Below are 17,008 nucleotides of genomic sequence, written 5' to 3' on the forward strand. Positions count from 1 at the left end.
ATAGCTTTAAAACATTGCTAATGTGATTCATACCTCTTCTAAACAATAATAACAATTCTATGATATTCAATAAATAAATAAATCAGTCACATCACTGAATATAATACAGAATGTTAGAATATGATGAAGTTTAACATATAAGATGACTATTCAGACTCTTCAATTATATCAGATGATTGATTATTGAGTGTAATACTCTGATCAGAAAAAGATTCAGATATTAATACTTTCTGATATGAAGTGAACTCAGTTGAAATATGTGATTGATTTACTGTTTCAGTTTTATAAGATAATAAAGATAGTCTCAATCACTTGTACATCAATGCTGCAGTCAGTCTGGTGAGTGTATAACAGTTTATTTACTCATCTTAAGAAGCAGTTGAATCACTTAAAAAGAAATTCAGTCTGGAATAATACTATAGTGCAGGCTATTGTTACTGTAAGAAATAAACTGGTATTATTATTATTATTATTCTTCCATTATACTCATATGCAAGCGGAGCTTATGATGAGTTCTTGCGTGATGTTAAATACAGGCCAAGTGTTGGTTATACAGGAGGAAATACAGGTGTTGAGACCACGCCAAGATAACAAGAACATAGGAAAATACAAAGGAGTGACAATTAGATACATGCGATAATAACTTCCCAGCTCAGGAACATAGAGCGATTCATTGGAGCGATTTGTACACCTCTGTATTTATTAGGAACCTGAGGTGCTTGAGTTCCGGATTTAATGTATCCCCTGCGGGTTTCGAACCCACGCGCCTTGGTTTCCCACGCCAAGGCGCTACCAGGTGGCCGCATTAACCATTCGGCCACCGGGGCGAAATAAACTGGTATATTACTACAGCAAAACAGAACAATCTTTTGCAGAGTACTATACTGTAGCAGCTCTACTAGATCTCTCTCATTAAGTTAATATCTACACTTCTCAAGATTGAACAGAGAAGAAACAAGACTCATATGTTAAATTAGCCTGAGACTACTATAATGTCAACTATCAGAGATTTGAACAAGCAGATGTTTGAGATGTGAAGACAGTGAAATACAATTCTCTAGTAAGTAATGATCTTTGATAACACTTCATATTACATAGAACTATAATACTAACTTTGAAACAGAACTTATATACATTGATTATAACTGAAAATCAGGCAAAACTACATGCTTGTAAAACTGAATTTGATCACTATCTTCAAGATGATCTGACAAATTTACATGTTAAATCAATTCTAGAGTTATGAAAAATTGTTGAGAGTACATATTCAACTGTTGCACTGATGATATGTGATATTCTGATAATTTCATTAACAGAGATGAGAATGAAGTGAAAGTTCAACTCAAGTCAAGATATTTATCACTATCACTGAGAATAATTATAAGAAGAAACAATCAAGAAACTCATGATTGTAAAACATGGAATTATCAGATAGTTTAATACCTCTGATCACAGTATATCAGAGAAGTGTAGTTTTCATGAGAAAGTGAAGAATAAACTTGCATAAGAATGTATTTAGTTGTTTCATGAGTATTATCAATAATCATTATCAAATTCTGATTATATAAGCAATCACTGAATGAACTGAATGAGACTGATTTTGATCTTCAGTCTCAGTCTTATTCTGATTTTGAAAGAATGATCATCTTTCACAGTTTATTCTGGAAAATTACTCTCATTTCACTGTTCTTGAATTAAATCTGGTCATTTTTCATGTCATTTCTCTCAGAAATGGTCCATTTTCAGATTTTTTTGAGGCTTGGTTCTGGTGAGACTCACGCCAAGAAATATATGAGACCAGACCAAATGGGACCAAATGTGAAATTCATGATCCCGGCGGCCAGTCTAAGTCTGACCAACTTTTCAATTGAAAACAGACTTAGAAATATCTCAATTGAAACAGTCTGATCAACTTTTCATTGAGTGAGAACAATGAGTTCAAAAATACACTTAGTTAATGTGGAAAAAGATGCTTTCTCAAATGTTATTTCTGAGATTGAAATTCTGAAGAGAAGAAAGAAAGAAGAAATAGAGAAACAACAAGTTCTTGAAATACAGAAACTTGAAAAAGTAAGCAAGATTCTTGAAAAGCAGTGTCTGAGTGAGATGAATGAAGAAGTTCTGTTAATTCTTCATGCTCAGACTAGACAACTACAGGAGATGATCAAGTTCAAACTTGAAATCTCAAACACAGTTCAAAAAACATTGAAAATTCCTAGTATAATCACTGACTCTTTATCTTGCTCTTCTTCATTCTTTTTTCCTACTTCTTCTTCTTCTTTGAATTAGAAGAAAATATATACTCAAGCAGCTGAATCTGCTGTCTCTAAACCTGCTGTCTCAAAACCTGCTCAAAATCCTGAGAAAACTGAGAAGAATACTGCTCATGTCTCTATTCATAGAAAAGTGGAAAAGAAAATGTAAAAAGAGAAAAACTTTCAAATCTTCAGAAATAGAAGACTTATTCTCAAAGTCTCAAATCAGAACATTCTGCAAAGAAACAAGCTAAACTCAAATCTCATTTTCAGAATCAGAAATGAAATTAATCAGCAGTTCTTTTCTCAGTTGATGACTGATATTAAAGTTCAAAAATCAGTTATAGCTTCAATTGAGTCATCATTCTTTGAAAACTTCATCATGCTGACTACAATGTCTGAATTCAGTGCTGAATTCCTTATTCAGAATGAGAATCTCTGAAAGTCAGCAGTAGAATCTTTGTTAAACACAACAATTCTATCTAAAAGAGATGAAAAGTGAGATAAATTCATTCTTCATGATATTTCAGTTGAAATTTTTGACTGTGATGAAGAAATGCTACTTCTCAAAAATGAATTGAAAGAATACAACTCTATTCAACTGAGAAAGAAGCCTGTATGACTAAATTCAATTGAGTTCAGACAAAGCAGGAGAAATGTCTCTGTTCTAGTATATATAAAAACACTTGAACAGTCAAAGATCTCTGAAGTAAGAGTAGCAGATTTGAAAATGAGAGTTCATGAATACAAAGACTCAAGAATGAATCTCAAAGCTTAAACACAGTGTTCAAACTGTCAAAGATATGAACACTTTGTAATCTCATATTTTAGAGACTCAAAATGTGCATTCTGTGCCAGAGATCATAAAACTAGTGAGCATAAATGTGAAACATGCTCAAAAAGAGATGAAATATGTTAACACACTCTGCTTAAGTGCTCTAATTGCAAAGAAAAACATGCATCTAGCTCAAAAGAATGTATGTTTACTTCTAGAACTCAAAAGAACTGGAGAAAAGATGAAGCTCAAAGTCAATCTAGAACTGAAGAGAAGAGTCAAGCTAGTAGACTTACAACTGCATAGACTGACTGTGTGACCGTGTCTGAGATCAGAATCAAACTTTACAGTTATCATATTGTCTAAAAGTATTACTTCTGATTATGATTTGTGTTCATTACATTGATCTCAAATCTCATTATTTTAAATATTAAAGATCTCAGATTCACTTTTCAAATAAAAATCTAGTCTCTGATAAAGAATATGTTTGAATTCTTAGTCACATTTTCATTCTGATCTCATTATTGAAAATGATATTAAATAAGATCATGAAATAATTTCTCATTTACATAATATTATAACATAGTGCTCATTTGTTGAAAATTCAATAGAGAGTATTATTAAATATCATTACTTTTCTGAATATAGATTATAATCAATATCATTTTAATTAAAAAAAAAATGTAAAATATAAAAAATAATAAAAAAACAAAAAATAAAACAACAAGAAAAAATCACAACAAAAAAAAAAAGATAAAGAAAAAAAGAAGAGAAAAAAAAAGAGAGATAGAAAGAGAAAGAAAAATAAAAAAAAAAGAAAAGAAAAAGAAAAAAATAAAAAATAAAAATAAAAAATAATTAAGATCACAGAGCTGCAGTATCTCTAAAATACTCACTTCTCAGAGTCTTTGCAATATTTATCATTAACTATGTATCTCTTACAGTGAGAATAACACAGCTGTGATAAGTCATTGTCTTAACATCATTTAACAAATAATCAGTATATATCTATATAAATGAGAATAATTAGAAAATATACACTTAAAAAGTGTGATCAGAGTGAACTCTGCTGTCACTTGAATAATATCAAGAATAGAACACTGAAATTGATAATTTCTCTCATCAATTTCATGAATAAGGTGTGTAAAGATTAGACTGGCCGCCGGGACTATGAATTTCACGTTTGATTCTATTTGGTCTGGTCCCATACATTTCTTGGCGTGAATCCCGCTGGGACTGGCTATCAAAAAAACAGGTAAAGTGACTATATATCAGATCTTAAAATGAAACCATGACTTGAAAAAAATGAGAAAGTAATCTCATTTGATCTCATTTAGTCCCATTCTTAGCATAAAGTTACTATTTTTAGACATGTTAAGGTTTTTTTAGACTATTTTTAATTTTTTAAAAAGTAACACTTTTTGGTAACACTCAAATGAGATTTAAAGTCATTTAAAGCAATAAAAATAATTTAAATTGAGAAGTGGAAATCATGGTCTCATTTGAAAAATGTGACAAGAGTAGACAGTAAGTCTCACTGAGACAGTATGAGACTACTATCTAATGTTAAAACTGTGTAATGGGATCAGTCGAATTGATAATGAAACTATCAAAAAATCTGGTCCTGGTCTCAGACACGGTCACACGGTCAGTCTAGTAAAGATGATCTTGAGAAATATAAGATTCTCTGACTTCTGATAGAAACAGATCTTACAGAGAGACTCTATTTTCATCATATCAGAGACTGAGTGTTATTAAAAAGTATTACTTCAATACACATGTACTTACTACAGTGATTTATTCTCTATACATATGACTGAGAGTTGTACCTTTTTCACACTGCATGACTCTCTCTGAGATGCTGCTGCTGATTTGCAATTTATACAGTCTCTCAGTTCAGCATGTGCTGTGTATATACAGTTCTGTATACTGAGACTGTGTTGATCATTATAATCTGATGTGGTACTTACTTTTCACAGGCCATGTTTCATTTGATTGAGAGGAGAGAGAGATGTGACTGCTGTTTTATTTAAGAGAGAGTGAGTAATTGAATCTGTAGAAGATAATTTAATTTCTTCTGTATTTAAAATTTAATTAGTCTATACTCTTTAATTTGAGAGTTTCTGAGAGTGTTTTAATAGTTTTCATACCAGCTTGAAATTAGTGATTGATTGAAGAAGAGAAAAGAGAGAAGAAAGAAATGAGAATAACTTATCTTTATAATATGAAAACAGAGAATTGCTGTAATTATTTATTCTAGCAATAAAGATCTGTTTTCTGTATATATTTCTGATACAGATTATATGATAACTGTATACAAAGAATATCAACAGTGTATGTATTGAATGAAGATAATATTACTATACAATACTGTAGCTGTTTCTGTACATCACTGAAAGCTGTAAATATTTTCTTTAAGTCTCTTTATATTTGATAAGTTAGTAATATATTTCAATGCACTTCTTCTTCTATTATTATCATCATTATCATCATCATCATTATCATCACTATCACTATTATTATTACTATCATTATCATTATCATTATTATTATTATTATATCATTTCTGACTGTCTCTTCTGTCTTTACTTCTCTTTAACACTCACTGAAATTAATTATATCATCTCTTTTCAAATATTCTGCGGTTCTGCAGACTATCAAGGTACATGAGTACTGTCACAGATTAAAGAAAGAGAAGAAGAAGATGTTCAAGTGAGAAGAGACAGATTGTAAGACATATTATAATGCCTTGAAGAGACTTCATAAGAAAGCAGAATAATAACAATTTCAAGTAACACTTCTGATAGATTTAGACTGAACTAAGTATAGAAATAATGCAGATGACATCATCTGTGAGAGATTGAAGCAGAAGACAGTGAAGAGTCTTATACAGTAGTAGTAAGATCAGAAGAAGTTCTGAGAATGATTTAAAATCAAGATGAAAAGAGAGAGAGAGAAGAAGAGTATTACTGTAAATAAGCAGTGACAGAAGAAGATTAACAAGATGTTAAAGTAGAAGATAAAGAAGTTAAAACTGATAAGTTTTTTATTTATTGAGAGATAATAATTTTTAATAATACTTCTGTTCTCTAATTAATTAGCAGAAGCTGATATAGAAGAAGAGAATTGAGGTCTTATTCAGATCTCAAATGCACTTCATAATTCACAATATTGAGAAGACTGTTCTGCTCTCTTAGCATGCTAATCTGCTTGCTACTGAAGTGAAACCTGAGACAGCAGATCAGAAAATGCGGGATTTTGAGACACAGATTGACCTGGCTGAGAGGAAGCAGCAGGAACCCTTCTCTGAGAAGACAGCAGAGAGAGATTTTAAGATGATTATTATCTCAGATTATGATTCAAAAGTTGCTTGAGTCAGCATATAATTACAGGTGTACACTGGCTTCTTATATATTATACACTAAATTAATTAGCGGCTGCTATGGCCTCTTTACACTTATAAGCAAGTTCAGAAGCAGCCGCGTTATTATTCAATGATTGTATATTCTTTCAAATCATCATACATTCTTCTGAATCACAAGATGAGGAGAAGAAGAAGAAGAAGAAGAATGAGAAGTGAATTGTGAAGAATGATAAGAAGAATGAGAAAGAGAAGAAGTAGATTTTTTTCTTTTTATATTAGTTAATTATAAGTTTAAGTTTTTAATTATTAATAATTAAAATTGATTTTAAGTTTTCAAAAATTACTGTACAAGTTGTAATCAAGTCAGGAATGATATATATATATATATATATTTAACTATCATGATTCACAAATCACTATAATGTATAAGTATCAACATTTTTTCAACATTGATATTCACAATATTAATATATTTTTAATGATATCATTTAATAATGTAATTTGATAACACTCTCTTTCACAATATTAATATATTTCAAGAAATATAACAGAGATTAATCAAGATTATTTATTTACTTTTATACATCAATGATATTCAATCTGAGTTAGTACTAAAATTATAACTAAGCTAAGAAACAAGATTATTTTCTCTTATATTAATTCTTCTTACACACATCAGTGATCAGTTATTGAAAATAAATTATTATCTTTCTTAAATTATTATTATATCTTCTGAATTCACTTCTTTCACTTCTTTTACTTCTATTGAAGATTTATAAACTCTTCAAGAAATCACTCTGAATTACAAAGTCTATGTTATTTACAATTCAACACAGAATGCTCTCTTTCAATTATAATAAATGACTACTTCATTCTTCACATCTGATTTCAGATCATGAAATTTATGAAAAACTTAATACAAATATTGAGATGAACTATAAAATAATTATCAACAGATTATATTGCAGATTACTAAAGAGTCATCTCTCTGCTATAATCACTGTAACTTCATTCAGAAACATTTATCATGAACTGATTATAACTCTGAAGAAATTTTCTGACATCTGAAGTCATCAGAATGCAGACAATAAAAGAAAAATAATCAGAAAATTACTACTGAGCTGATAAGTTACTCTACTAAGTAATGATTTTTGATAATGCTAACTTTCTAATTTGAAGAAAATCATATAAAAATGATCATATATTAGTACTCTGATTTTATAACTCTTATCTGATAACTTCTGTGAATAATTACTTTGTATATGTATATCTCTGAATCTTTCTCTTCAATCAATTGAAAACTCTGAATTCTGAACACTTCTTCAAATACTTAATTCAAATCTTCATATTTCACATTGATTCTGTCTTCAGTTCAATCTCAAGACACACTACAAATTTAATATATAATATCTAGAATCAGAGTTGAAGAATTATTAAAGAGTGTCTCTCACAGTGAATACATGAACTAGTACAAACAATCTTGTATTTATGAGAGTTATATGTTATTACATTGATGAGAACTGAACTTATTAGAAGACATTAATTAAATTTCAATCATTGATCAGTAGTCATACTTAGACTGGCCGCCGGGACCATGAATTTCACATTTGATCTCATTTGGTCTGGTCTCATACATTTCTTGATGTGAATCCCGCTGGGACTGGCTATCAAAAAACCATGCAAAGTGACTATATATCAGATCTTAAAATGAGACCATGACTTGAAAAAAATGAGAAAGTGGTCTCATTTGATTTCATTTAGTCTCATTCTTGGCATAAAGTTACTATTTTTAGACATTTTAAGGTTTTTTTAGACTATTTTTAATTTTTTAAAAAGTAATGCTTTTTGATAATACTTAAATGAGATTTAAAGTCATTTAAAGCAATAAAAATAATTTAAATTGAGAAGTAGAAATCATGATCTCATTTGAAAAATGTGACAAGAGTAGACAGTAAGTCTCACTGGGACAGTATGAGACTACTATCTAATAATAAAACTGTGTAATGGGATCAGTTGAATTGATAATGAGACTATTAAAAAATCTGGTCCTGCTCTCAGACACAGTCACACGGTCAGTCTAGTCATACTGAAAATTATATGACAGAGATATTAATGACTGTGATTAAAAATGACTATTAAGATAGTAGTCTCAGTCTTCTTACAATTACAACTGATAATGCTGTGAATAACTACACTATAATAAAGAGCTTGCAGTAAAAATTGACTTTGCATTTCTGAAATGATAAACAAGGTCATATTCTCTGCATTGCTCATGTGATTCAACTTGTGATATAAACACTGATAAAGAATCTTAACATCAAGATGAAGAATAATGAGATGGCTGATTCTTGGGATGAGAATGAGATTGTGGCGGGCTGCGCCCGATGAATCATATAGACTATTCTGTTACACTCCACAGATTCCACGTACGCTCCGATCCTCGGCCATTCTCGATCGCCGATCCTCGGCCGCCATGAACGCGTATGCTCCGATTCTCAGCCATGCTCAATCGCTGATCCTCAGCTGCTATGAACGCGTGTATATTCTTCCGCCCTGAAGCTCCATCACATACATGTATAAATATCTATCTTGATTACTGATTCTCGCACTTTCTCTTTCCTTTCTTCTTTAATGTTTTTATCTTTGTTATATAAGACCTATCAATATTATATTAATCTATTCAGTGTAGGCCTCTTACACTATAAAAACATTCATTGTCTTCTTATTAGAAAACAATTATTCATGCATTGTCTTCTCATCAGAAATGATTATTCATTGAGAGATATCTGAACATGTAATGACATGTAAGAAATAGAGAAACAGTTAAATAGTTAAGTGAATATCAAGTTCTCAGATAGAAGCTTACTCATCAGTCACTCTGGCCTCATAATAAGATCTTACAAGAGAATGTCAGTGAAAGACCTGAGAGTTCTGACACTCAGATGTATGAGATATTCATACAATTACACTTCTTCAGATTTCACAGATATCATACATCTGATGATTAATATAATCATGTCTAATGATAATATAGAATTCTTAAACACAAGTATAGATGCAGTGTCACAGTTAGACTGGCCGGCGGGACTATGAATTTCACATTTGGTTTCATTTGATCTGGTTTCATACATTTCTTGACGTGAGTCTCACCAGGATCAAGCCTTAAAAAAATCTGAAAATGAATCATTTCTGAGAGAAATGATGTGAAAAATGACCAGATTTAATTCAAGAACAGTGAAATGAGAGTAATTTTCCAGAATAAACTATGAAAGATGATCATTCTTTCAAAATCAGAATGAGACTGAGACTGAAGATCAAAATCAGTCTTATTCAGTTCATTCAGTGATTACTTATATAATCAGAATTTAGTAATGATTATTGATAATACTCATGAAACAACTAAATACATTCTTGTGCAAGTTTATTCTTCACTTTCTCATGAAAACTACACTTCTCTGATATACTGTGATCAGAGGTATTAAACTGTCTGATAATTCTATGTTTTATAATCATGAGTTTCTTGATTGTTTCTCCTTATAATTGTTCTCAGTGATAGTGATAAATATCTCAACTTGAGTTGAACTTTCACTTCATTCTCATCTCTGTCAATGAAATTATCAGAATATCATGTGTCATCAGTACAACAGTTGAATATATACTCTCAACAATTTTTCATAACTCTAGAATTGATTTGACATGTAAATTTGTCAGATCATCTTGAAGATAGTGATCAAATTCAGTTTTACAAGTATGTAGTTTTACCTGATTTTCAGTTGCAATCAATGTATATAAGTTCTGTTTCAAAGTTAGTATTATAGTTCTATGTAATATGAAGTATTATCAAAGATCATTACTTACTAGGAAATTGTATTTCACTGTCTTCACATCTTGAATATCTGCTCATTCAAATCTCTGATAGTTGACATTGTAGTAGTCTCAGACTAATTTGACATATGAGTCTTATTCCTTCTCTATTTAATCTTGAGAAGTGTAGATATTAACTCAACAGAAGAGATCTAGTAGAGCTGCTACAGTATAGTACTCTGCAAAACATTGTTCTATTTTGCTGTAGTAATATGCCAGTTTATCTCTTACAGCAATAATAGCCTGCACTATAACATCATCTCAGACTGAATTTCTTTTTAAGTGATTTAACTACTTCTCAAGATGAGTAAATAAACTGTTATACACTCACCAGACTGACTACAGCATTGATGTATGAGTGATTGAGACTGTCTTTATTATCTTATAAAACTGAAACAGTAAATCAATTATATATTTCAACTGAGTTCACTCTATATCAGAAAGTTTCAATATCTGAATCTTTTTCTGATCAGAGTGTTGTACTCAATAATCAATCATCTGATATAATTGAAGAGTCTGAACAGTCATCTTATATATTGAACTTCACTGTATTCTAACATTCTGTATCATATTCAGTGATATGACTGATTTGTTTATTTATTGAATATCATGAAATCATTGTTGTTGTTTAGAAGAGGTACAAATCACATTAGCAATGTTTTGAATCTATAATATTTAAATTATTAGTCAATCTATTCAAAATTAACAGTAGCATTATCAAAAAGTGTTATCAAAAAACAATATTAAAAAGTGTTGTTAAAAAACATTATCTTTTGCAAAGTGAATGCAAAAGTTACTTGAGTAATCACTTTTATCTCATTCTCATTTCAAGAATCAGTCATCTCATTATTCTTCATCTCAATGTTAAAATTCTTTATCAGTATTTACATCACAAGTTGAACCACATGAGCAATGCAGAAGATATGACCTTGTTTATCATTTCAGAAATGCAAAGCCAATTTTTGCTTCAAGCTCTTCATCATAGTGTAGTTATTCACAGCATTGTCAGTTGTAATTATAAGAAGACTGAGACTAATATTTCAATAGTCATTTTTAATCACAGTTATTAATATCTCTGTCATATAATTCTCAGTATGACTACTAATTAATGATTCAAATTCAATTAATGTCTCTTAATAAGTTCAGTTCTCATCAATGTAATAACATGTAACTCTCATAAATGCAAGATTGTTTGTACTAGTTCATGCATTCACTGTGAGAGACACTCTTCAATGATTCTTCAACTCTGATTCTAGATATTGTATATTGATTTTATAGTGTGTCTCAAGGTTGAACTGAAGACAGAATCAATGTGGAATATGAAGATTTGAATTAAGTATTTGAAGAAGTGTTCAGAATTCAGAGTTTTCAATTAATTGAAGAGAAAGATTCAGAGATATATATATACAAAGTAATTATTCACAGAAGTTATCAGATGAGAGTTATGAAATCAGAGTACTAGTACAGAGTCATTTTCACATAATTTTTTTCAAATTAGAAAGTTAGCATTATCAAAAATTGTTATCTGATAGAGTAACTTATCAGCTCAGTAGTAATTTTCTGATTATTTTTCTTTTGTTATCTGCATTCTGATGACTTCAGATGTCAGAAAATTTCTTCAGAGCTATGATCAGTTCATGATGAATGTTTCTGAATGAAGTTGCAGTGATTACAGTAAAGAGATGACTCTTCAGTAATCTGTAATACAATCTGTTGATACTTATTTCATAGTTCATCTCAATGTTTGTGTTGAGTTTTTCATAAATTTCATGGCCTGGAATCAGATGTGAAGAATGAAGTGATTATTTATCATAATTGAAAGAGAGCATTCTGTGTTGAATTATAAACAACATAGACTTTGTGATTCATAGTGATTTCTTGAAGAGTTTATGAATCTTCAATAGAAGTAAAAGAAGTGAAAGAAGTGAATTCAGAAGATATGATAATAATTTAAGAAAGATAACAATTTATTTTCAATAACTGATCACTGATGTGTGTAAGAAGAATTAATATAAGAGAAAATAATCTTATTTCTTAACTTAGTTATAATTTTAGTACTAATTCAGATTGAATATCATTGATGTATAAAAGTAAATAAACAATCTTGATTAATCTCTGTCATATTTCTTGAAATATATTAATATTGTGAAAGAGAGTGTTGCTAAATTACATTATCAGATGATATCATTAAAAATATATTAATATTGTGAATATCAATGTTGAAAAAATGTTGATACTTATATATTATAGTGATTTATGAATCATGATAGTTAAATATATATATATATATATATCATTCCTGACTTGATTACAACTTGTACAATAATTTTTGAAAACTTAAAATCAATTTTAATTATTAATAATTAAAAACTTAAACTTATAACTAATTAATATAAAAAGAAAAAAATCTACTTCTTCTCTTTCTCATTCTTCTTATCATTCTTCACAATTCACTTCTCATTCTTCTTCTTCTTCTTCTTCTTCTTCTTCTCCTTCTCCTCATCTGAGGTGATAATCATCTCAAAATCTCTCTTCACTGCCTTCTCAGAGAAGAGTTTCTGCTGCTTCTTCTCAGCCAGATCAATCTGCATCTCAAAATCCCACATTTCCTGATCTGCTGTCTCAGGTTCCACCTCAGTGATAAGCAGATTGACATGCTCAGAGAGCAGGGCTGTCTTCTCAATATTCTGAATCATGAAGTGCATTTGAGACCTGAACAAGGCCTCAATTCCCTTCTCCTCTATCAGCTTCTGCTAATCAATTAGAGAACAGAAGTGTTATCAAAAATCATTATCTCTCAATAAAAAACTTACCAGTTTTGACTTCTTTATCTCTTACTTTAATACCTTCTCAATCTTCTTCTATCACTGCTTATTTACAGTAACACTCTTCTTCTCTCTCTCTCTCTCCATCTTAGTCTCAAATCATTCTCAGAACTTCTTCTGGTCTCACTGCTGCTGCATGAGACTCTTCACTGTCTTCTTTTTCAATCTCTCACAGATAGTGTCATTCACATTATTTCTATACTTAGTTCAGTCTAAATCTATCAGAAGTATTACTTAAAATCATTATCATTCTACTCTCTTACAGAGCCTCTTCAAGGCATTATAACATGTCTTGTGATCTGTCTCTCTGTGCTTGAACATCTTCTTCTTCTCTCTCTTCAATCTGTGACAGTGCTCACGCGCCTTGATGATCCACAGGCTCACAGAATATTTGAAGAGAGATGACATAATTGATTTTGATAAGTGTTGAAGAGAGATGAAGGCAGGCAATGATATAATAGTGATAATAATGATGATGATGATGATAATGATGATAATAATGATAATGATAATAGTGATGATGATGATGATAATGATGATGATGATAATGATGATGATAATGATAATGATGATGATGATGATAATGAAAGAAAGAGTGCATCAGAATATATTATTGACTTACTAAACATAAAGAGACAAAGAAACTATTAACAGCTTTCAGAGATGTACAGAAACAGCTACAGTGTTACATAGCAATATTATCTTCATTCAATGCATGCACTATTGATATTCTTTGTATGCATTTATCATATAATCTATATCAGAGATACATGCAGAAAACAGATCTTTGTTGCTAGAAAGAATGATTGCAGCAATTCTCTGTTTTCATATTATAAAGAAAAGTTATTCTCTTTTCTTTCTTCTCTCTTTTCTCTTCTTCTTCAACTCATCACTAAGTTCAAGCTGGTATGAAAACTATTAAAACACTCATAGAAACCCTCAAATTAAAGAGTATAAACTAATCAAATTTTAAATGCAGATGAATCAAAATAATTCAACAATACTAATTATTCATCCTCTTCTCAATAAAACAACAGTTGTGTCTTCCCTCCCTCCCTCAAATAAAACATGGCTTGTGAAAACTGAGTATCATGCCAGGCTATAATGACCAACACAGCCTCAGCACACAGGGCTGTATATGCACAGTGTGTGCTGAACTGAGAGACTGTGTGAATTGCAAACTGATGACAGCATCTCAGAGAGAGCTGTGTGGTGTGAGAAAGCTGCAACTCTCAGTCATGTGCACAGAGAGTGAATTGCTGCAGTAAGTGCATATGCATTGCATGGAAGTAATGCTTTTTGATAATACTCAGTCTCTGATATCATGAAAATAGAGTCTCTCTGTGAGATCTGTTTTTATCAGAAGTCAGAGAATCTTATATTTCTCAAGATCATCTTCACATGCCTTGTCTGTGAAATTGATGAGAAGAATCATTGATTTCAGCATTCTGTTCTTGATGCTATTCAAGTGACAGCAGAGTTCACCCTGGTCACACTTTTTGAGTGTATGTTTTCTAATTATTCACATTTATACAGATATATACTGATTATTTGTTAGATAATGTTAAGACAATGACTCATTGCAGCTGTGTTATTCTCACTGTGAGAGATACATGATTGATGATGAATATTATAAAGACTCTGAAGAGTAAGTATTTTGAGAGTGCTGCAGCCCTGTGATCTTGATTTTTTTTATTTTTATTTTTTATTTTTTTCTTTTCCTTTTCTTTTTTTTTTTTTTTTAATGTGATTTTTTCTTGTGTTTATTTTGTTTTTTGTTTTTTATTTTTTTTTGTATTTTATGTTTTTTTTATAATTAAAATTATATGAATTATGATCTGTGTTCAGAAAAGTAACAATATTTGATAACACTCTCTGTTAAATTTTCAACAAATGAGCACTATGTTATAATATTATGTAAGTGAGAAGTGATTTCATGATCTCATTTGATGTCATTCTCAATAATGAGATCAGAATGAAAATGTGACTAAGAATTCAAATATATTCTTTATTCAGAACTAGATTTTTATTTGAAAAGTGAATCTGAGATCTTTAATATTTGAAATAACATGATTTGGAATTAATGTGATGAACACAAATCATGATCAGAAGTAATGCTTTTAGACAACATGACAACTGTAAAGTTTGATCCTGGTCTCAGACACGGTCACACGGTCAGTCTAGTTACAGTGGCTTCAAGCAATATTAAAACTACAATAATAATAAATAGCTGATATGCATGCAACTCAACAATATCAATATGAAGAGATTCAATGATTATCATAATAAGAAACTCATGCAATCTCAACATCTACAGAATTAAATATAAAAGTGCTGAAAGAATGCTTAGATACTTCTGCATATTTTAATGCTTTCAATCTCACTCTCTACTCATTATGGAGAATGGAAATGCTCGCGAAACTGAGTGTAGATAAAGATTTCATCAGTTTGTTAATCAATCAAGATTGATATATCAATGAATAATTGAAGAATTGTGAGAAACAGAAGTTTCATTCATGAATAAAAGTATACAAACCAGTGTTGTGAATACCTGATAATATCATGAAATGTCTTGATATTCTATTTCAAGACACTGTCATGCAATAGAAAGCATTAGATTGATTACAGAGTATCTGACAGAGAAACACTTCTCTTATAACATTTATCCCTGACTTCAACATCAAGATTCTAGAAGCAGGTGATCAATCTTAAGAGAATTGAATGAAGATTAGCATGCTCAAGAAGACATTAACTTTTGAACTCTTATAGACTCTTATAAGTGCAGATGAAGACCAGACTTATGAAGACTTCTACACACAGCTTCAGACAATGAATGATTATCTTATCAAGCTCAAGAATATACAGAACAGTGACAGAAGACATTACACTTCAGCAACTTATACACCTGTGCTGAGAAATAACAATGATGCAGATGCCATGAATTGAGTAGACTTAAATATCTATACATAAGCAAGAGTCTCTGTTATCTGAACAGGCTTCTGAGTCTCTGAGATCACTCTCAAAGAAGTCACTGATTGATATCAATGTGAAGTGTGTATTAACTGTAACTGATCAGAATACATTGCTTTCAACTGTCAATTAATCTATATATCTTCATATTCAAGAGAAAGATCAGTGCCTTCTTATTCAAAGAATGAATCAGTGTCTGTCTGCATTAATCATATTATATTAGAGAAAGATTCAGAGAATAACTATGAGAATTTCTCAGTGAAACAGAGAAAAGATTAGCTTCTGTTCAAATTCATAAACAGAAGCTTGAAGAGATTGAATAATAATAATTTGAAGAGAAGATAATAATGAATGTGATTCTTGTATCAACTGTGATTAATAACATGTATAATATGAAGACTATGATAGACAGTGATCTATGTCACTATGTAATGATAAAATCTTCAGTTGTAAGACATTATAATCTTCAGTATATCTCTCTATCAAAACCCTGACTTCTCACAGAATTTGATGATTCAAAAGACATTTGTACCTGTTACATAATGAAGCTGATCATAGATATAGAAGAACATCAATATGAAGATGTCTACATATATGAAGTTGATAATCTTGATTATAATCTTATATTAGAACTTGTCTGACTATCTGAACAAGGCATCTTACTAAATACTTAAAACAGAAGCTTGATATTCTCTAACAATAATAGAGTTCACAAAGATGATATTCATAAGATTATGAATCTGACACAGCTCTCTGTCAACATATATAAAATACTCTGAAAAAGAAGTTATCATCAAAACTACTGACAGAGTCACTGATAGACTGACCGTGTGACCGTGTCTGGGACCAGGACCAGATTTTTTGATAGTCTCATTACCAATTCGACTGATCCCATTACACAGTTTTAACATTAGATAGTAGTCTCATACTGTCTCAGTGAGACTTACTGTCTACT

General features: G+C 30.4%; 2 protein-coding genes and 1 pseudogene across 3 annotated transcripts; 1 reads left to right on the forward strand and 2 right to left on the reverse strand.

The window, feature by feature from the left end:
* Positions 1 to 738: 738 nt before the first annotated feature.
* Positions 739 to 827, reverse strand: BDCG_16337 (annotated as a pseudogene). Its single transcript has one exon. The product of its transcript is annotated as a tRNA-OTHER (tRNA).
* Positions 828 to 12,708: 11,881 nt separating this feature from the next.
* BDCG_16338 (uncharacterized protein) lies at positions 12,709 to 13,170 on the reverse strand (the record flags this gene model as incomplete). The annotated part of the gene is made up of 2 exons (XM_045425587.1): positions 12,709 to 13,011; positions 13,138 to 13,170. 2 exons carry the CDS (start codon positions 13,168 to 13,170, stop codon positions 12,709 to 12,711), a joined length of 336 nt encoding a protein of 111 aa, XP_045279553.1.
* A 2,042-nt stretch (positions 13,171 to 15,212) lies between these two features.
* BDCG_16339 (uncharacterized protein) lies at positions 15,213 to 16,029 on the forward strand (the record flags this gene model as incomplete). The annotated part of the gene is made up of 2 exons (XM_045425588.1): positions 15,213 to 15,257; positions 15,853 to 16,029. 2 exons carry the CDS (start codon positions 15,213 to 15,215, stop codon positions 16,027 to 16,029), a joined length of 222 nt encoding a protein of 73 aa, XP_045279554.1.
* Between the last annotated feature and the right edge of the window lie 979 nt (positions 16,030 to 17,008).

The sequence above is a fragment of the Blastomyces dermatitidis genome (genome assembly GCF_000003525.1).
Source record: "Blastomyces dermatitidis ER-3 genomic scaffold supercont1.1, whole genome shotgun sequence".
Classification (NCBI taxonomy): Eukaryota; Fungi; Ascomycota; class Eurotiomycetes; order Onygenales; family Ajellomycetaceae; genus Blastomyces; species Blastomyces dermatitidis.